We start from the raw sequence: 22,514 nt of genomic DNA, 5'->3' as shown, positions 1-22,514 counted from the left end.
AGACCGCAGAGCAATGGAGCGAGGCCAGCTAGCGGAGAGCCGAGCTATGGATGAGACCGCAGACCGCCCAGAGCGGAAGTGGAGGAGCAGCCGGAAGTAGCCGGAGTCTGAGGCGGAGAGCGTGGCAGACAGACTTTGACAGCAGCCGGAGCTGCGCAGGGGAGTTGGTGGCCATGGAGTTGGGCGAGCTTCTCTACAACAAGTCCGAGTACATCGAGACGGTGCGCGTGTCCAGACATCTGCCCTCCCCTCTCCAAGCCTGCATCCCCTGAGGCCGCAGTCTCCATCCTGTCCCTGCCCCACCCCAGGTCCCTTTGGCGTTTAGTCCAGATTACACAGTGAGAGTTCATGTATGGTCTGGCTTTGTTATGCATTCCTTGCATGGCCAGTTTAGGCTTTTTAAAATTTATTCCTGATTTCCTCGTAGAGATAAAACGCCGTCCAGAAAGCAGGACAAGTCTCATCCATCCTGATAATTACAGCTTTGGGCTTCAGGCCTTTAAAAAAAATTTTTTTTTAAAAACTAACATGTCATAATTTATTACTACGTGCTAAAGACTGTTAGGTTCTTTTTTGTTTGTTTGTTAGGTTCTTTATAGTCAATACAAACTATATGTAGATGTGTGTTAATTGCTCGAAACGGGGGTAGTGCTCAGTCAGCATTACTCTTTATTTTTTCATTGAATTCTCACAACTCTATGCTATTGGTAAAGTCATTATCCTGTTTTTAGGGCTGTAAAACCGAAGTATAGAAATGAGAGTCTAATTTGTGTCTCTGCTGCCGCTAGGCTATAGACGTACCACATCCAATTTCTGGGTCTGTTCCTTGAATCCCTAAGTTCCTAATTCATCCTTGCTTTTTTGATATCCTGACTCATTCCATTGCAGACGACACCCCATTGCAAGTCCTTTTCTCTCCAGTCTGGGCTTTCTTGATGGAAACCTGTAGCCCAGAACCCAATCAGTTTGCTCACCTCGTTTTTCTGCTCTTTTCTTTCAGGCATCTGGGAACAAAGTTAGTCGCCAGTCTGTACTTTGTGGAAGTCAGAACATCGTTCTCAATGGCAAGGTAAGGGATGGAGCCAGCTCCGGGATGCATATTTCTGCTTTCTTTCCACTGATTATCACATTAGCAGGGCAGATGAAATGTTGTCCCCAATTTATTGCTATATATGCTAAAATTCTCTCTCTCTTTTTTAATGCTCCAAATTGGATTTATTGAATACAAAAAATATGCAGTAAAAAGAGGCAACAGAAAGCCTTTTTCCTGTTACTCCAGGCACAAAATACAATGACACCTAGCACTGAAATTATTGGACAGTATTGTAGTGTGTGTCCTGTATTACTGGACACAAAACATAAATAGACAGCACAGTATTTTAGTGTAGAAACTGAAGTGATACTGATACAATTATCTGTTTACTAATTAATGATGCATTATTAACTGAAACTTAAAATTAATTTGAGAATTGGGAAAGATAACTAAAATCTGAAATGCATTTGAAAAATGGAATGCGAAAGGCTCAGAATCTTGTAGTCTGAATAAGCTGAAATAGCACAGAGATGAGCATAAACCTGGGATAATATTAGAACACTTCAGAACCAGAGAAAAATATCAAGATATATTTGAGCTTGACAAACACTGAAGTCCATAGTTTCTTCCTGCCATTAGGAACACTGAATTTTCCTTGAAATATTAAATCTGTAACTTCTAGAGGTAAAATAATCTCACTGTAATCAAAAGATCACAGATATTTTCAGTAGAGACACAATTACTGTGTCTGTTACCCCATCATACCATGAGATTTAATGGAAAAGAAATATAGTTTGGTAGTTAGATATAATTAGTAATTACAGATACACTGTTTCAGTACAAAATTAGAAAATCCACTTAACTCCATCTGACTCATTAGCAAACATGTGGAGTTTTTTTTTGAAATCCTTCAGCTAATTCCAAAACATTTTCTGTGATTTTGTAGGGAAGATTTGTGTGTGTGTGTGTATTTATGACAAAATTCGCCACTTTAAGCACTTTTAAGTACACAGTTCATTGACATTCATTATATTCACAGTGTTGTGCAGTCATCACCACTATATCTATTTCTAAAACATTTTCACCACTCAGACGGAATCTCTGAACCCATTAAGGAATAACTCTCATCCCCTTTCCTCCCAGACCCTGGTAACCTCAATCTACTTTCTGTCTCTATGAATGTGCCTATTCTAGATATGTCATTTAAGCACAATCATGCAAGATTTGTCCTTTGGGCTGGCTTATTGCACTTAGCATAATGTTTTCAAGGCTCATCCACACGTATCAGAATTTTATTCCTTTTCATGACTAATATTCCATTGTATACATGTATATTTTGTTTATTTATTCATCTGTTGATGGACACTTGGGTTGTTTCTACCTTTCCACTATTGTGAGTATTGCTGCAATGAACATTGGCATACAAGGATATATTTGAGCTCAGTTTTCAGTTATTTATTACATACCTAGGAGTGGGGGTGTCTGGGTCATATGGCAGTTCTAGTTTTTAGCTTTGCAAAGAACTGCCAAATTGCACCATTTTACGTTCCCACCGCAATGCAAGAGAGTACCAATTTCTCCTGAACACTTGTTATTTTCTGGGTTTTTTTTTTTTGGATGTGTATATGAAAGGTATTCAATATTTAATTGTGTGTTTTTTTTCTTAATTAGTTACTTTATTTATTTTATTTTTGGCTGCGTTGGGTCTTTGTTGCTGTGCGCGGGCTTTCTCTAGTTGCGGCGAGCGGGGGCTACTCTTCATTGCGGTGCGTGGGCTTCTCGTTGTGGTGGCCTCTCATTGTGGAGCATGGGCTGTAGGTGTGTGGGCTTCAGTAGTTGTGGCACGTGGGCTCAGTAGTTGTGGCTCATGGGCTCTAGAGCTCAGGTTCGGTAGTTGTGGCGCACTGGCTTAGTTGCTCCACGGCATGTGGGATCTTCCCAGACCAGCGCTCAAACCTGTGTCCCCTGCATTGGCAGGCGGATTCTTAACCACTGCACCACCAAGGAAGTCCCTCATTGTGGTTTTTTTTTTTAATTAATGTTTTATTGGAGTATCGTTGATTTACAATGTTGTGTTAGTTTCTGCTGTATAGCAAAGTGAATCAGCCATCCATATACATATATCCACTCTCTGCTAGATTCCATTCCCATATAGGTCATTACAGAGCACTGAATAGAGTTTCCTGTGCTATACAATAGGCTCTTATTAGTTATCTTTTATATATATAGTAGTGTTATTTGCATTTCCCTAATGTCTAATGATGATGGACATCTTTTATCTTATTGGCCATTTGCATATCTTTGGAGAAATATCTATTCAGTCCTTTGACCATTTTAAAATCTTGTCTCTTTGTTGTTGAATTGTAGGAGTTCTTTATATTCTGGGTATTAAATCCTTATCAGATTTATGATTGCAAATATTTTCTACCATTCTGTAGGTTGTCTTTTTACTTTCTTCATAATGTTCTTTGATGCACAAGAGTTTTTAATTTTGATGAAGTCCAGTTTATCTATTTCTTCTTTTGTTGCTTAAGTTTTTGATGTCGTATATCTAAGAATCCTTGCCAAACCCAAGATCATGAAGATGTACTCCTATGTTTTCTTCTAAGAGTTTTATGGTTTTAGCACTTGTATTTAAATGGTTGTTGATCCATTTTGAGTTAATTTTTGCATATGATGTGAGGTTGGGGTCCTAATTAATTAATTTTGGGGGGTTGGAAATCTTGTCCCAGCACCACTTGTTGAAGAGATTGTTCTTTCCCTGTTGAATGGTCTTGTCATCCTTATAGAAAATCATCTGGCCACAGATGTATGGGTTACTTTCTGGACTCTCAATTCTATTCCATAGTTGATATATCTGTCCTTATGCTAGTTCTACACTATTTTGGTTACTGTAGACTTGTAGTAAATTTTATAATCAGGAAATATGAGTCTTCCAACTTCTTCCTTTTCAAGATTGTTTTGGTTATTCGGGGCCCTCTTTCGTTTTTGAAAGGTGTTTTATTTGGCAATATTTGGTGCACACAGAAGACTGATATGTGATATATATGTTATGAAGCATAAAAATTAAATCAACACCATGAACCCACCACCCAACTGAAGAGCTGGAACATAATCAATGCATAATAATACAGTACAGCCTGAAGTTCCTCTCCCATTTCTTTCTTCTACCTCCTTCCAAGAGGATACCACTATTCTGAACTTTTTCTTATAAATTCTTTATTTTTCAAAACAAAATTTTTACCACATATGTGTGTATTTCTAAATAATATATATTGTTTAGCTTTACTTGGTTTTCTGTGACTTACTATTTTTACCCTCAGTTATTGTAATAATGACAATAGAAAACAAATATTACATTTAGTAAGTAACATCATTCTCAGCTTAGTTTCTAAGATTCATTGTGGTTTATGCATTTTCACTGCTGTGTACAATTCGGTTTATCCCCTCTCTTATGGGTGGATAGTTATTTTGTTTCCAGCTTTTTGTTATTATGAACAATCCATTTTTGTTTCCAGCCCCTGCCCCTTTCAGAACTTTGACATTTCTGTTTTCCATCGGGTGTCACAGTGCCTGCAGGAAGAGACAGGGATCAGATGAGCAAAGAGGACTGGGTGTAAACCAGAATGGTGGGGCCTAGTGAATTGGAGAATACAGGACCTAGCTAAGCTCGGGCTGATTGTTGCCATGTGGGAGTGCAGACCTGTACTTGCAGAGCTTCTGATTTTCTCAAAAGAAACTGGAAATCTGGATTTTTTTTTAAATGTAAAATGTCCTACTATTCACATAATAGCATCTAATTTAAATGATAAACATGGCTGCAGAGGCCAGAGAAAACCATTTCTAGGTACAGCCCTCAGACCCCCAACTTGCCACCTCTGCCTTATACTTGTTGAGTTCGGTGAAGTCTGCTTTAATACTGTTTTTCTCCCTGAAAGGTCTTTTTAGGCACCTCCTTTCATTTTAACACCCTGCTGCCTCTTTTTTTTTTTTAATGCAGTACGTGGGCCTCTCACTGTTGTGGCCTCTCCCGTTGCGGAGCACAGGCTCCGGACGCGCAGGCTCAGCGGCCATGGCTCACGGGCCCAGCCGCTCCGCGGCATGTGGGATCTTCCCGGACTGGGGCATGAACCCATGTCCCCTGCATCAGCAGGAGGACTCTCAACCACTGCACCACCAGGGAAGCCCATGTTGCCTCTATTTTTAATTTGACTTCTCTTCTTTAGCTCCATTCTTTATGAGATAGGAAACCAGGGTTTGAATACCGCTTGCTAAATTTCTTTGACCATCTGTGATATCATTTCTTTCTTATGTTTTTTGTGTGTTTGCTTCCTCAGTGGGAATGTAATTTAGGCTGACTGAGGGACTTACATGGATTTTCTTTATTTCTAGATTAAGATTGTTATCTTTACTTAAAACACAATAGAACAATAACAGCCATTACCAAATACTCAGAACTCTTGGTATTCTGTTTTCTTCCAAAAGAAAAATAAGTCATTTTCTCTGATTGTAGATGGAAACACAAGCTGAAAAACAGTGATTGAAGTAAATTAAGGATCTCAGATGAAAGAATTATGTACTAGAAATAGACATCTCTCTAAGCTTGAAGAAGATAGCTTTTAAAAACCAAGAGAGGAATTCCCTGGCAGTAGTTAGGACTTGGCACTTTCACTGCCGGGGCCTGGGTTCGATCTCTGGTCAGGGAGCTAAGATCCCGCAAGCTGCATGGCACAGCCAAAAGAACAAAAACAAAACAAAACAAAAAAGCCAAGAGGACCTGTAATACTTTACAATCAGCAGCAGATGTGAAAATTTCTTTTTACTGATAGAGGTTTTACAGACTGAACATATGTGGGTCAGATTGGTAAACTCTTCCAGGTGTGAGCCCATTTCTTTTTTAGTATCTTCTCAGAGCCTCATGTTCTGGCTAGTGATTTATCTAAATTCACCTATATTTGAGGTGTTCCCATCTACTTCTCTAGCCTGACCTTCTGTCTTGGGCCCCAGACCTTTATTTACAACTGCCTGTTGGTCATCCCACTGATTCCACAAACTCAGAATTTCAAAATTGAATTTATCATCAAATCCCCAGAATTGCTCACCCTGTCCTAGATTCTTTTTCTCTTACCCAACATCTAAACAATGACCGAGTCATATAAAATCTCTTCTTTTTTTTTCTTTTTAAATATTTTATAATGGAACATTTAAAAAAATCATTTCTAGGACTTCCCTGGTGGCACAGTGGTTAAGAATCTGCCTGCCAGTGCAGGGGACATGGGTTCGAGCCCTGGTCCGGGAAGATCCCACAGGCCGTGGAGCAACTAAGCCCGTGCGCCACAACTACTGAACCTGTGCTTCTAGAGCCCACAAGCCACAACTACTGAAGTCCACGCGCCTAGAGCCGAGCCCGTGCTCCGCAACAGGAGAAGCCATCGCAATGAGAAGCCCGCACACTGCAACGAAGAGTAGGCCCCGCTCACTGCAACTAGAGAAAAGCCCACACACAGCAACAAAGACCCAAAAATAAAATAAATAAATAAATTTATTTATTTAAAAATAAAATTAATTTATTTTACAAATAAAAATAAAATAAATAAATAAATTTATTTATTTAAAAATAAAATTAATTTATTTTACAAATAAAAATAAAATAAATAAATAAATTTATTTTTTAAAAAATAATTTTTATTTAGGTATATTACATACAATAAAGTGTACCCACTTTATTTTATTATTTTTTTTTTTTTTTGCGGTACACGGGCCCCTCACTGTTGTGGCCTCTCCCATTGCAGAGCACAGGCTCCGGACACGCAGCCTCAGTGGCCAAGTATACCCATTTTAAATATGCAGTTTGAAAAGGCTGATGGGGACATCTATGCAACTAGTACCACAGTCAAGATATAAAATATTTACATCACCCTGGTTTCCTTGTGTCCCTCTGCAGTCAAGCCTTCTTCTAGCTTTGCCCAGGTAACCTATGTAAAACTAATAGAGGTTAGTTTTGCATTTTCTCAAGTTTCCTGTAATTGGAATCATGTACTTTTTTTGGGGGGGGCATCAGCTTCTTTCCCTCAGCATAATGTTTTTGAGATTTATCCATGTTGTTGGATATATTCATGGATTAGTAGTTCATTATTCTTTATAGATAAGCAGTATTGTTATGGAACTTTTAGGACACATTTAAGAGTAGAGAGAACAGGGCTTCCCTGGTTGTGCAGTGGTTGAGAGTCCGCCTGCCGATGCAGGGGACACGGGTTTGTGTCCTGGTCCGGGAAGATCCCACATGCTGCGGAGCGGCTGCGCCCATGAGCCATGGCCGCTGAGTCTGCGAGTCCGGAGCCTGTGCTCCACAACGGGAGAGGCCACAACAGTGAGAGGCCCACGTACCGCAAAAAAAAAAAAAAAATAGAGTAGAGAGAACATATCATGAGTCCCTATATACTCATTCACCAGCTTCTACAATTAGCAATATTCTGGCATTCTTGCTTCATCTCTATACTCACCTGCCAAGTTCAAACCAATTTTGGAGTGGAATATTTTAAAGCAAATTGCAAGCATAATATTATTTTACCCATAAATATTTCAATGTATATCACTGATATTTAAAGGCTTTAAAAAATGTATAGAGGACCGTTATTGTATTTTTTAAAAAGCCAGTCATTCCATAATATCATCTAATCTAATCCTCAGTCCATGTTCAGTCTTTCCATTATCTTTTTTTTTGGGCTGCGTTGGGTGTTCGTTGCTGTGCCCGGGATTTCTCTAGTTGTGGCGAGTGGGGGCTACTCTTTGTTGCGGAGCACGGGCTTCTCTTTGCGGTGGCTTCTCTTGTTGCGGAGCACAGTCTCTAGGCGTGTGGGCTTCAGTGGTTGCAGCACGCAGGCTCAGCAGTTGCAGCACACGAGCCCTAGAGCGTGCGGGCTTCAGTAGTTGCGGCGCGCAGGCTCTAGGGCTTGCGGGCTTCAGTAGTTGTGGCACATGGGCTCAGTAGTTGTGGCACACAGGCTCTAGGGCGCAGGCTCAATAGTTGTGATGCATGGGCTTAATTGCTTCGTGGCATGTGGAATGTTCCCGGACCAGGGATTGAACCATGTCCTCTGCATTGGCAGGCGGATTCTTAACCACTGCGTCACAAGGGAAGTCCCTCCATTATCTTAAGATGTCTTTTTACAGTTGGCTTGTTCAAATCAGGATCCAAACAAGGTCAGGTACACATTACTGTTTGGTTGATGTGTCTCTTAAGTCTCTTTGAATCTGTAACAGTTCTCATTCCCTGCCTCGTTTTTCTCCGCATGCCATTTATATGTTGAGGAAACTGGCTCACTGTCCTGCAGTATTTTCAAATTTCTGAATTTGGCTGATTCTGTTTACACAGTGTTGCTTAATGTGATCTCTGTCCCCCTCTTCTTCCTCTAAATTGGTAGCTGGATCTAAAGGATTGCTCAGATTCCTCTACCTCTGATTTATTTCTCTTTCCCTGATGCACAGCTTTTGTCTTAGGTAAGGCCCACCATCTCGTTTCACCTTGATCCATCTGAAGGGTCACATCCCCTCCAGTCTTGCCTGCCTCCATTCAGGCTCCAGACTGCTTCCAGAGTAATATTTCTAAAATGAAGCTTCGCTTGTGTTAATCCTCTGCTTAGAATCTTTCATTGATTCCTTATACCCGCTAGGGAAAAACATCTGAACTTCTGTACTCAGCACAGGTAATTCTTCATGATCTGGTCCCTTGCTTACTTTCCCAGCCGCAGCCTCAGCCACGTGCACTTTTTTTTTTAAACCTCATTTATTCAGCAGACATTTCAAGAATGCCTACTCTTTACCAAGTATGGGGCATTAGTTCCCCCCAGTTTCTGGGTTGTGTTATTCAGCTCCTCCTGGCAACCTCTGGGGAAGTCAGATATCACACCTTGCAGTTTAGCACATAATCTGGGTCCAGAAATTGGGAGAGGAAGCAGAACCTCAGTGGGTCCACCTCTGGAGCGTGAAGTTGGAGATAGTACTGTTAGGAGATTAGACAAAGGTGGGAACAGCCAGGACTCTCACTGAGCAAGCAGCCAAGGCTTGGGGGCAGGTGGAACCGAGTGCATCTGAGGAGATGCGCAGACCAGGTCTGCCACAGGTATTCTCAATAAATGTTTGTCCATCCATTGAGTCCTATTCATGGGATAATAAGGGCAAATCTTGTGATGTACTGGGAACATCTTGAACTGCAATCAGTATTATGAGGGCAATTCTCTTTACCTTAAAAGTTATCCCTTTTGACAGAACAGGTGATTCAGTAGAATATAGCATAACTCTCAAACTGTCTGGTTTCCTACTCTTTTTCATTATGTTTTAGGCTATGTCAGTAGCTTTTTAAAATATGCTTTGTTTTATAGACCATTGTGATGAATGACTGTATTATTCGAGGGGATCTGGCAAATGTAAGAGTTGGACGTCATTGTGTTGTGAAAAGTCGGAGTGTCATAAGGCCACCATTCAAGAAATTCAGCAAAGGGTATGTAATTTAATGACCTGATTCAGTCTTGGGCAAGATGCTGCTACTGGTGGTACTATCCATGCGTTGAGTTGTGGGGGAAGGAGCAGACCTACGCTATTGTTTGGGACACTAAGTAAGAATTCACCATAATGAACACAACTCTGGTGTTGGTTGTCTTAGTCTAGTTGGTGGTTAGTTGCCAGAAACAATCCACTTAAGCTGGCAAAAGCAAAGGGGGTTCTGATTAAACAGCCACAGGCATATTTGATGGAATTTAAGGGTAGAAAAAGGGGTCAGGCTTCACAAGGGACTAGAACCTGGAACTGGACAGCTAGCCAGAGTCAAGACCACTATTCTGTCTGGCTGCTGCTCTGTTACCAAGGTTATACTGTTTCTTAACTGTTCTTCTCTCTGCATTTCTGCTTCCCTCTTTTTTCTTTCAGCTATATCTTCCGGCTTTTCTCATGGAGCCAACCTTGCTGCCTCAGCCCGTTTTTTTACATCGCTTCTCCATTTAGGCTTCCAGTGGATACCAACCAGAGATTTTAGGTCCTATCAACAAAATGTTGGGAGAGAGAATCTAATTAGCTCAGTTTGAGTTAAGTGCCCACCCCCAGTCTAAAAACAGCTTTGACCCAGAGAGCAGGGTCAAGTCAGGCCCCCTGATCTCTCAGTGGGCATAAGGATTGTCTAAGAAAGGGCATGGACAGGACAGGAAAACCGACCGCTATGCTTGATATGATGGTATTCTCTTTGCCTCTCTCTCCGTTTGCCCTCCTCGTTCCTACTTATGGCACCATCTGCTTTTCATCCAAGAATTCAGCAAGCATTGATTGAGTGCTTTCCTTATGCCAGTCACTAGTTTATAAGCTGGGCATATAAAGATGGATCAAATAGGGTCTCATAACCCAGTGTTAGAAGTAAAACAAACTAGTAAATGTAAAAAAAAGAGACAGACTCACAGATATACCAAACTAGTGGTTACCAGTGGGAAGGAGGAGGGGCAAGACAGGGGTAGGGGATCAAGAGGTACAAATTACTACATATAAAATAAATAAGCTACAAGGATATGTTTTACAGCACAGGGAATAATAGCTAATATTTTATAATAACTATAAGTGGAGTATAACCTTTAGAAATTGTGAATCACTATGTTGTACACCTGAAACTTATATATTGGAAATAAACTATACCTCAATTAAAAATACAACAACAGGGCTTCCCTGGTGGCGCAGTGGTTGAGAGTCCGCCTGCTGATGCAGGGAACACGGGTTCGTGCCCCAGTCCGGGAAGATCCCACATGCCGCGGAGCAGCTGGGCCTGTGAGCCATGGCCACTGAGCCTGCGCGTCCAGAACCTGTGCTCTGCAATGGGAGAGGCCACAACAGTGAGAGGCCTGCGTACCGCAAAAAAATAAATAAAATAAAAATAAAAATAAAAAAAACCAACAGCAACCTAGTGATAGAATTACATAAACAGAAAGCTACTATAGAATGTGATGCTGTAACATGATAGCTACTATAAGATGGGATACTCCTGTCACTGGGGCATGAACATGGTTAGGGAGGAACAGAGAAGAGGGCAGCTAACTCAGACTACCATACCTGGGTGTATATCATGCAGGAATCGTCCTGCATTTCCCATAGTGATGTTGGGCTCCAGGCTTTCATTATGTACAGGAATTGGAGCAGGGAGTCATTGTAAATCATATGAAATTTAGATGAAAGCATTTGCTCATTAGCTCAGAAGGCTATTTTTTTTTTTTTTTTTTTTTTTTTTTTTGGGCCGTGCTGTGCGGCATGTGGGATCTTAATTCCCTGACCAGGGATCGAACCTGGGCCCCCTTCAATGGAAGCGCAGAGTCTTAACCACTGGACCACCAGGGAAGTCCCTCAGAAGACTGTTGAGGGGAGGGGACTTCCCTGGTGGTCCAGTGGGTTAAGATTCTGTGCTTCCAATGCAGGGGGCCCGGGTTCGATCCCTGGTCAGGGAACTAGATCCTGCATGCATGCTGCAACTAAGAAGTCCACATGCCGCAACTAAGACCCAGCGCAGCCAAAATATTAATAAATATTTTTTAAAATTAAAAAAAGGACTATTGAGTGGAAATCAGAAAACCCTGTGACGCCTTTTTTTCATGGTTTCATACAGTGACTGATGCTCTGCTAGAGTTGTTGGCTCCACCTCCTGATAAAGGCATTATTGGGCTGGATATGGTCCAGGAAGAGGACTGAGAATGAATAAGAAGCTTATTGGTGAATGGAGGGAAGTGTAAATTAGAATAGTCCACATGAGAAATATAGAAATATGAAAGTGTAAATAGCAACACGTGAATAGAAGGTGAATGTCGATTTCCTCCCCTGTATATCTCAATACCAGGACCAGCTGATAGTATAAAGTTTGGAGTTTTTAATTTAAAATTAAGGAGTTGATAGTACTGTTGTAGACTATGATAAGATCAAGGAATCCATTGCCACACAAGGGGTCCAGACCAAAAATGCAAATGAATTAAGGAAGATTTAAATAAAATATAGGTCTGTGGAGGACAGGTATCGTCTCTGACAAAATATTCCTGACAAAATAGAACACAGGACTGGAAAGAGCCAGTGAGCATCCAGCTGCTTTATATTAGTTCTAGTGCAAATATTTTACATCCCAAGGTACCGAAATTTCTTGTAAATATGATCACAGACCACTGTCAATGACATTTGAGGAGTCCTGGAGAATGGGAATGATGTCACAAGTCTGGAGAAAGCCGACTGACTCCTTAAGTCCTGGCTTAAATGTCACTTTCAATTACTTAACCTCCAGTCTGAGTAAAGTCTCTGTTATATGCTCTCATAATGTGTTATTTTTCCTCTGTAGCACTTATCACAGTTGGAACTAATTACTTATTTAATCATTTATTTAGTCTCTCTTTTCTTCTCTTGTTTGTAAGCTCCATGGGCATGATTGCATCCCTTTTGCTCACCATTGTATTCCCCAGTTCCTAGCATAGAGTCTGGCATATAGTAGACTCTCAATAAAACCAGTCAATTTATAAATTTTTAGCATGTTGGGAATTATATCCCATGAACCTCACATCAGTCCCCTGAAGGATTATAGAGCAGATTAATGAAAATGTGATCTGTGGGCATTTTCAAAGGAGGCAGGAATGAGCAAAACATTCATTTGTTTTTATTTGGTGCCAGATTTTTTAGCTTTGAAGGTTTTGCTCTTACTGTTTTGCTATTTCCTTTCAAATTTCCTTGGTCTAATATTTCTGATTTCGATTTAGTAGTCACATGCATCTTCTTCAACATTACAGAATTCGTTAAGCCTGAGGATTCTTTCCTTGGTAGGAACAGTCTTATTAAGAAAAGACGATGGAGTTGAGATTACGATCTTTAGTACTATAAACCTTGACCAAAAGTACATCACCTTGACCTTTCTTTGTTCATCTTCTTTTTCTTCTATAGCGTTGCATTTTTTCCTCTACATATTGGGGACCATGTCTTTATTGAGGAAGATTGTGTGGTCAACGCAGCTCAGATTGGCTCTTATGTTCACGTTGGCAAGAACTGTGTGATTGTGAGTATGGTGACTTGGCTGGCTGAGCAGCCTCACTCTCTCTCTAGCTCGCGTCCCTCACATCAGTGGGCTTCTGCTTCTGTCATCAAGCAGGGTAGAAGTCCTTTCTGGTCTACTGGTCTATCAGAATTATTACTGAATTTGGAGTTTTTCCTAGGCATTAATAATCATGGCTAACCTTTATGGAACCTCTTCCATATGACGTTAAACTCTTACCTTTGATTATTTCATTTAATTCTCACAACCATCCAAGGATACTAGGTACTGTTATTATCCCTGTTTTCAGGTGAGGAGACTGAAGACCTTCGATATTAGGGGATTTGACAAGGCTAGTAAATGGTAGTGCTGGGATTTGAACCCTAGTGGTATGAATAGCCATGCCGCTATGTGACCTACCTGTTGCTTCACCTCAAGAATCTTACAGTCTGGTGGGGGTGAGGGGATCTTGAAGGGTGCATCAAAATTGGCTCCTAGACCAGAGGAGAATGAGTGTTTCAGGGAAGAGATTGGCATGTGTAAGGGTCAGAGTCACCAATGGGCATGACGTTAAGGGAGCTGCACGTAGTTCAGGGTGCTGGGTTTGCCAGGTGCGAGGGGGCCCCTCCCTTAGCAGAACCTGTAGGACCCTGGTCCACAGGTGCCTCGATATCAATTTGTTTAACCCAACTAAGGCTTTCCAAGGCTGAATTTCTTGGTATTTCATAGATGAAGAGGTTGATTTCAGTTCGGATTTCTGAGACCATCCTGAGTAAGAATGTTAATGATCAGAGCCAAACTGCCTAAATTTTCAGGGAAAATGTCTCCTACATTTTATGTTTGTCCCTCAGATTCTGGGAGAAGCCAAGACCCCTTTCATACATTTAAATGGCCACTCCCCTTAATTTAGAGTCAGTTCTCTGCTCTGGATAAGCCTAGGACCCTAAAGTATCAGAAAACCTGCAGAAGCTATGCAGTCACATTCCAGGAGCCATGAGGGCACAGCAAAGGTGGACAGTGCAATGGAGAACCCCACTGCTGAGAAAAACATTCCAGTCTGACTTGTTACTCAGAATTAAGGGGAGTAGTTGTTTTGCCAAATATTCTTCTCCAGGGGAGTGCCTTAGTATGTATTAGAGACAGAATGTCTGTGGTTTGGGCTGACGTTGAGAAAAGGGAGAAGAAATCCATCCTCTCCCCTCACTCTGACTGTTTGACCAAAGCCGGCTTTCCAAGCCACAGCTGGGTTTTCCTGATATTTTCCTCAGCAATGTGAAGACATCACCATAGTAGCCTAGTCCTTTAGCCCCAGAGCCAAATGTCTGAACGGTTAAAATCCAAATGCTGTTCCCACAGCTTAGGGAATTCTAGTCCTATTGTTAGGTGCTCTGCTTTTTGTATCACTTTTCAATACATCAATTCATGGTATTGTCATTGTTCAGTATTGACAGGGCTTATTTGCTGAGCCTTTAAAAATTCCCAAGTAATCTCAGGAGAATGATCCTTTGAGAATCTCAGAGCTAGCAGGAACTCATTTAGAGTCCAGCTGTCCTCATGACACAGGGATCCTTCCTGTAGCATCTCATGTGGTAGTCTAACTTATGCTTGGATGTGTGAAGGTGTGGGTGTTAATCAGAATTGCCCAAATGTCTGCAGGAAAAGCCTAACAGGCAATATTAATAGGCACTGTTAACCATGCCATGAGTTTTACTTTTGTCTCTAGTCTTGACAGCATCCCTACGGGCTTGGTTTTATATCCTATTTCACAGGATTTAAGTAACTTGCTAAATAACTTGCATAAGGAGATATGGGTAGCTATAATACTAGCAACATGTAGTTCTTAACTCCTTCTTGGAAAGTTCTCCAGGAAAGAATAAAGTAGTTGTTTCAGCTTTTTATCTCCTCAGCTATTGCCAAGCCATTCATGCCTAAGAAGTACCTGCATTTTAAATTCTGCTGCCATGTAATTGATCAGTTTACCCAGAATTCTCTGAAACCCAATTGAGCACATTTCTCTGAGTGGGCAGAATGGCCAACTCTAGAAAGCAGGTGCCCTCAGGCTGTGTGGTGGCTGGTAGTATACAGTGAGAAGGTTCATTTCCACTGTCCCTCTCTTCCAGGCCCCTGTGTCTGCAGGTCCCTGTCTGTGAATGTGTCCTGCCATACGCAGCACACTCCTTTTACTCAGTGCCCCATGTGCTTAGTCTGAGTTATTAGGAGCTTAGGCATCATAGGACATCTTTGAGTTAATTTGGGAGTCACCAGGGGAGCTGGCCATCTGCCCGATTTTTGATGTTGCCAATAATAGGTAATTCGTGGAAGAAAACTTTCCAAGGAGAAATGAGCTGCAGTCATAACTTGCTTCTGACCTAAAGATGTTGCCCAACTTGGCTGTTACCACCCAACTGGAGACAACTTAGTTAGCCACTAAAGAAATTCAGACCTTAGGTATAAGCTTTTTAAAAAATTCATTTGGCAATCTACCTAGGAGTTCCTGGACTTACATAAGGGTTAGGTATTTAATACTGGGGGAAAATTTGAACACAACCAAATCAAAGTATCTTTCATATTCTTTGGTAAAATCTAAGATCTAGATGGGTTAGCATTATCCTGGTATTTGTTAGGTGTTCCACATCCTCAGCCACCTGGGGATGTTTTATCAGATCATCTTACCAGAACACAAGTAAACTTATAGACCCGGATGATGTAAATGCAATCTTTCATTTACTCAGCAAGTTGTCTGAGACATAACTTTAACCGTATACAGAAGCCTCTCCTTTCCCTTAAGCCATGAAAGAGATGAAGCTCCCAGACCTTATTTCTTGCCCCCAAAATGCCGTGGGTGATGGCAGAATTGAAAAGTGATGACAGTGGATAAAGTCAAGCATTATGTCCAGCCTAAACCTTCTAATAACTACCACTTACCCATGGGAGAACAAATGAACTAATAACTTCATATCCAGAAGAATTTGCCAAGACTTTTCCAGTTGGAATTGGCAAAAGAACAAACAGACCTTAAATTGGTAGGTTCAAAGCGAATGTACTGGCTAATATGAACCAAGGGTACAGAAGTAGATCCTAATTTCATACATAAGTGACTCTGGGGGTTCAGTTGATGTCATGAGAATTAATCCCCTTCCCTTTTTTGTTTTCCTCTGGGAGGCTCTCAGGCAGGTCCTTTCCTCATGGAAACCAGTGGCTGGTCCAGGATTCTGTCCTGTCCTCTAAAATCCCCATTGGAAAGAGCTTTTCCTAGTAGTCCCAGCAGAAGCCCTGACATTGAGATTCATCATCAGCTCATACGCCGATTGCCTAAACCAGTGGCTGTAGCCAGGCTTGGGGTTCATAGTTTAGGATGGGAGGTGAAATACATGGACTGAGATGGGGATGGGGCGGTATCCAAGGAAAATATAGCTTCTGTTACCAGAAGAAAGGGAAGTGGATGTTGGACAAGCAAAACAACAGATATCCACTAAATTATTAAAAAAAGGAAGAAAGAAAAGTAAACAGAATTCTTGAAGATTGAATTTCATGTAGTATGAAATGCCTAAGGTAACTTGAACTGTCCCCAGTGTATGACCCCCACCTCAAATTTGTAGACACTCACATTTTTACCTCCTGCTTGTCATGTACCACCTGCAGTAGGGAATAGTAGCCAAGCCTCTTGTCACTGTCCATGACTATTGTATGATATCATGAATGGAGAAAATATAAATATATTCCACACAGCAGACAAGACAACTTTTACTCCCATTTCCTGGTCTATTTCCTATTAACAAGATTTTAATTTCAGGGGCGCCGGTGTGTGTTGAAAGACTGTTGCAAAATTCTTGACAACACAGTATTACCCCCAGAAACTGTGGTCCCACCATTCACCGTCTTCTCAGGCTGCCCAGGTAACCTTGGGTGTTGATTATTAAAACTCAAGTTTATTTTCTTTCACAAAAGTAGTGCATGCGATTTCTATCTCTAACAGTATGTTGATCTAGCTAACTTAAACATTCTCCTGGTACAGAGTACTCAGAAATACTATCTAAAATATAACTAGATAAATCTGTCAGCAGCACAGGAAAAGTATGAGGAAGCATGTCTCTCTTGGCCTGGGCTCTGGGTGGTAAAATAAAAAGTGTGTCCAAAGAATTCTATGGCCTTACCTTCACATTGGGTGGGGTTTGAACTTGTACTTCCCGCCCTGCCCAGGAATGCCCTAACTGAAAAGTTACCATAAAACATGCTCTAAGACCAGTGAGAGCTCTAGGACACCTGAGAGAAGCAAATACATTATCTCTTGACCTTTGCCCGTAGGCAAAGCCCTCATGAGCTCAGAGTTCCAAATTACAAACATGTGACGAGACAAAAGCAATCCATGCTCATCCTAGAGAGCTTGGAAAACACCGAAAAGCAAGAAGAAGAAAACCTCACATTTCCCAACCCCCACCTCAAGACAGTCTCTCTTCTTCTACATGTTGTTTTACGCAGTGGAAATCACGTAGCTCATGCAAAGGCACATCACAGATTCACAGATGGAAGACGATATGAAGAGAGAGATTTGACAATATATGATCTCTAACCACTGGGTGGTTTATTTGTTATTCCAATTTTTTAAAATCTCATTACTCAGATCACTGAATGCAAATTTCAAAGATGTACAGAATCATCCACTAGGATTCTTTGGGGAGGAAATGGGCCATTCTGCTCTTTCATGCACCTCTGTTTGCAAAGGAGGAAGAGACTTTTATTTAGTAATTCTCCCCATAATGAGTTCCCACTGTGAGAAAGTTTAATAGTTCTTAGCAAGTGCTATATCAGCACGGTCTTGGCGATTGTTTTAGGAGTTGTGAGACAAGCATCTGAGCTGAGATGAGAAGTGTATTGCTGATGAAATATCTTAATCTCTTTTAACTTATTCAAAGCCCTTAGAACCAATTTATGGTCTTTGAGCACTGATGGCGTATGGCAGGGAAGCACTGCTAGATATTTGAAATCCAGATAAACACTGTGTGTGGAGGTTCTGCCTGGGACCTTAGAGATCATTGTATAGGTGAGGAAACTGAGGCCTAGAGAGGTTGAGTTGTACGACGTATCGGAGCTAGTTGGGGGGAAAGCTTTGACAAGCACTAAAGACTCCTTATTTATTTATTTAAAAAAAAAATTTTTTTTTTTGGCCCCTCGGCTTTTGGGATCTCAGTTCCCCAGCCAGGGATTGAACCCGAGCCACGGCAGTGAGAGCACTGAATCCTAACCACTAGACCACCAGCCAACTCCCAGAGCTCCTTATTTAGAGTCCAGTACTTTTTGCACTGATAGGGTACTTCCCATGTTTATTTTATGCGACTTCACAAACAAATGCTAACCATCTAGATACTGCTGTTGACAATCTCCCCCTTTAATGAAGAGGCATAGGGTTGCAGGAAAACTAGCATATTTTTGGAAGGCTCCACAGCATGAAACTGAGTCAAAATGAAAGGCAAACCGTACAGAAAGGATCTGGGTTAGGGACCAAAAACTCAGATGTCCACAGGAGCCCGGCAGATCATGTAAATGATTGAAGTAATAGCCTATCATAGCTGTTTAAGAATACAGGCATGATATCATGAGAACTTCTGGTGTTTCATGAGGAGCTCAAAATCTGAATTTTTGTATGGTATTTCTGAATTTTTAACTGTTGAGTACTAATTTTTTTTTAGGAGATTAAATACTGTACAGACTAAACATATATTTGGAAATCTAACATGGGCTGCTAGTTTGTAAAAGGTGCCTGTGAGAATTGTGTATCTTTTAAGACCATTTTTTCTATCCTACTTTCTCTTTGTATATATACAAGAGCATATGTGTGTGTTTTTATATGCGTATGAGTGTATAGGTATGTGTGTTTATATATATATTTAGTATATAATATGAAACTGTTTTTACATGTATAAACAGAATCATACTCTGTTCTGTTAGGAAACTTGCTTCCTTAACAGTATATCTTGGGCATCTTTTCTTGTCAGTATGGTGAGATTCACCTCATGCCTTTTAATGGTTTCATGGTTTTCATTGCATAAATGTCCCACAGTATAACTAATCGTCCTCTGGCATAATGGATCAAAAGAAGTTGCACCTGGTTTTTCATGATTAGAAACTTTGCTGCATTGATGCTTTCGTACATATATTGTGCAATTGGGCAAGATTATCTGTAGAATAAATTCTTAAAAGTTGGATTATCAGGTCACAGGGTATGAACTTTTAAAAGTTTTGCTAGATATTCCTAAATTGCTCTTCAAACGGTTTTATGAGTTTACACGTCCATCCAGAGTGTGTGAGAGTGCCTCTTTCCTAGAAATTCTTAAATAGGATTCCTGCATCTTTTGTCTTTCTATAGGGTGTTTCTGTTCTACTTCCATTTGTGATTTGAATATATCTAGCATGTTTGGGCCTTGGATTCAGTTTCATTGTATGAATAGCAGGGCAGTTTCTTTCCTCAAGAGCTCTCACCTTGGCTTGCCCAGCAGGCGTCACCCCAGAGTCCAGGGGATGGACGAATCCTTGCCTGGAACAACGTCTGATGTAGTCAGATTTGCCTTAACTCTTCAGGTTATGCCATGATGTACTAACCTCTTTTACCTGGAATATATTTCTCTCTTCTTTTTAATTTTTTTTTTTTTTTTACTTTTTTATTTTTGGCTGCATTGGGTGTTCGTGGCTGTGCGCGGGCTTTCTCTAGCTGCAGCGAGTGGTGGCCACTCTTCGTTGCGGTGCGCAGGCTTCTCATTGCGGTGGCTTCTCTTGTGGAGCACAGTCTCTAGGCATGTGGGCTTCAGCGGTTGTGGCTCATGGGTCCAGTAGTTGTGGCTCGTGGGCTCTAGAGCACAGGCTCAGCAGTTGTGGCGCACAGGCTTAGTTGCTCCGTGGCATGTGAGATCTTCCCGGACCAGGGCTTGAACCCGTGTCCCTGCATTGGCAGGCGGATTCTTAACCACTGTGCCACCAGAGAAGTCCCTGGGATATATTTCTGCATTTTGGGAAAGTATTAGTTGTTTCTCTCACACACACACAAATTCACATCATCTTGAAGATATGGTCAGTGGAAATATTCTATTAGCACCAAAGATGGAAAACCTAGTATTTAGACATTCATGACTAAAGAAAGGAGACTTCTAGAGGTTTCAACAGAAGTCAGAGCTGCATGTGGGCCTCCTCCGGCTCCTCGTGGTTGACCAGGTCTTTCTTTCCTCAGGACTCTTCTCAGGGGAGCTCCCAGAATGTACCCAGGAGCTGATGATTGACGTCACGAAGAGCTACTACCAGAAGTTTTTGCCCTTGACACAGGTCTAATGTCTCTGCCTTGTGTCTCGAATTCGCTTGAGCTCTAAGATGAACTTGGGGACAAAGTGAGCCAGTCAGCATCTGCAAAGAGCTCTTGTGTCTTTGACACCTCCCACCCTCTTTCTTTCTTTTTTTTTTTTTTTGGTTTAATTCTTTAGGGTTTCTCAATCCTCCCAGGCTCTAAGCTCTTAAGACTTAATAACAGAACGTCTAGAGGAGTTGTCTCCAAATGCTGTGCTTAAACCGTATATATTAACAGTCACTCCGTACCGTTATGTGTGGAACATGGACTCATCTGTTTCCAGCACTGCTACCCCTTGGTCCTGTGGGTGGCTGGATGGAGCAGTGCATTCTGTCCCAGTGGGGAGGTTGTGACGCTCTTGAGCTGCCCATGGCCATGAGCTACCACAGTGAGCTCTGCTCACAGGGATCACTCAGCTTCCCTGCTGCTCACACATTTGACCAGTTGCCACAGCTGCTCATAATCTGGGGGAAAAAAGTGTTTTGTGACTTTTCAGAGCCCAGATTCCTGTTGGGTACTAAAACTTGAAGGGAGGGTAGTTAGTATTTCTCTTCTTTCCAGAGTGACCTGAACTGTCATTTTAATTCAGGGTGACTAATAAAAGACTTTCTAGCATCTATTCTAGGGCCTTGGCTTTCACTAAAAGGGGGGCCCTTAGTGTCCAGATTTTATTTTTGCAAGGTCCCAGGTTTGAGTCTCCCACGTGGGTGGACTAGTCTGGCAGCCACTCCTTGCCTCATGGTGTTTGGGGACAGCAGTATGCCTTATTTCACTGGAAATGTAGCATTTGTGACACTTGCTCCCTGGCCTAAAACCATTCAACCCACCCTTTCTTTGCCATAACCTCACAGTTCAGACCAAAATATCTGTACTTGGGCCCAATCTCATATGTACATGGGGGGCCTCTTAAAATCATTCTGGGGGCACAGAGCCCCAAGGAGTAAACGAAGTTGCCAGGGCCGTTCTTATCTTCTGGATAATAGCACAACCCTTCCTATTCTGCTCTGGCCTCTTGGCTTAGTAGGAAGATATAGGAGTGAAGACCTGAGAAGGCTGGCCTTGCTTGAAGCTCTGATGCTGCTGTGAATGGGGTAGGACAGTTTAGCCTTGAAGGTTAGTATCTAGCAGCAGCTGTCTTGACTTAATATCTGGTTATGGGATTTGCAAAAAGAGCTGTATGTAGTCATCTCTGCTAGTTCAATGTAAAACTGCTTTCTGGTTTGTCACTTTTTATGTTTGTACATTAGAAGATTGACACATGAAACAAGTCACTTGAAGGTGATCACTGTCCACCTCCAGCGATGACAGCCTCTCGTGGGCACTTCACTGTGTGCCTGGTGCCCTTCTGCGGGCTTTATATTCACTTGCCTACCTAGGGCTCACACCAACCCTGTAAGCTGGACGTTATCCCCACTTTACTGATGAGGAAAAAATTCAAAGATATTAGATAACTTGTTCCAGTCTTCGTGGTGAAGAAGTGGCTGACCCAGAAGTCACATACATGTGTGCATGTCTGCCTGGCTCTGCAGCCCACGCTCTTCAGGTCTGCCCTGGTACGATGGGACAGTCTGCTGTGTCCTGATACCAGCAGTCTGTGATGGTTGCAGGTTTTTGGGGAGCCATATCCGCCAGCTCCCTTCCCCTTTTGTGCCACCAAAAAGGTAGATCTTGTAGTTGGTAGAGTTTAGATGTGCCCTAGGCTAACCTCTTGCTTCCTGGAGAAATCTTCCAGGGCGTGTCTGACAGATTCCCTTCCAGCCTGTGTTTGAATACCTGCAAAAGGAAGCTTGCCACTTTATACGACTAACTGTTCGTTTTCTTTTTAAATTTATTTATTTATTGAGATATAACTGACATATAAGCTTTTGATTGTCCATTTTGTTGGTGAACAACCAAAATTAAGAGAAAATGGGGTGTTTTTTTTCTGAGTATTTTAAAAATCTTTAAGTAATTTCAGTACATGATTCCAAAAATCCAGTCCAGTTAGTAAAGAAGGGACCTACAATGAAGTGGATTTTCCCAACCCAGGATCCAGTCCCATGTTCTACTTCCCAGGGACAACTACTCAGAACAGTTTTTTTTTTTTTTTTTTTTTTTGTACGCGGGCCTCTCCCTGCTGTGGC

The 22,514-nt window shown here is 41.6% G+C and overlaps 1 protein-coding gene across 1 annotated transcript; it reads left to right on the top strand.

Moving 5' to 3' along the window:
• The first annotated feature begins 65 nt into the window (after positions 1-65).
• Positions 66-21,658, top strand: DCTN5 (dynactin subunit 5). Its single transcript, XM_024744139.1, has 6 exons — positions 66-221; positions 1,001-1,069; positions 9,415-9,533; positions 12,974-13,085; positions 16,855-16,957; positions 20,281-21,658. The coding sequence occupies exons 1-6, from the start codon at positions 174-176 to the stop codon at positions 20,376-20,378; spliced, it is 549 nt and encodes a 182-aa protein (XP_024599907.1). The 5' UTR covers positions 66-173; the 3' UTR covers positions 20,379-21,658.
• Positions 21,659-22,514: the final 856 nt, after the last annotated feature.

The sequence above is a fragment of the Neophocaena asiaeorientalis genome, unplaced genomic scaffold (assembly GCF_003031525.2).
Source record: "Neophocaena asiaeorientalis asiaeorientalis breed wild unplaced genomic scaffold, Neophocaena_asiaeorientalis_V1.1 scaffold91, whole genome shotgun sequence".
NCBI classification, from domain to species: Eukaryota; Metazoa; Chordata; class Mammalia; order Artiodactyla; family Phocoenidae; genus Neophocaena; species Neophocaena asiaeorientalis.
The sequence above is the reverse complement of the archived record's forward strand: the minus strand, read 5'-3'. Positions and strand labels throughout refer to the sequence as shown.

Excerpts from the sequence above, each read along its gene's own strand:
- DCTN5 (XM_024744139.1), top strand. The coding sequence starts at position 174 with ATGGAGTTGGGCGAGCTTCTCTACAACAAGTCCGAGTACATCGAGACG. Across the intron at positions 1,070-9,414 it reads ACATCGTTCTCAATGGCAAG|ACCATTGTGATGAATGACTG; the intron begins GTAAGGGATGGA and ends TTTGTTTTATAG. Across the intron at positions 9,534-12,973 it reads TTCAAGAAATTCAGCAAAGG|CGTTGCATTTTTTCCTCTAC; the intron begins GTATGTAATTTA and ends TTTCTTCTATAG.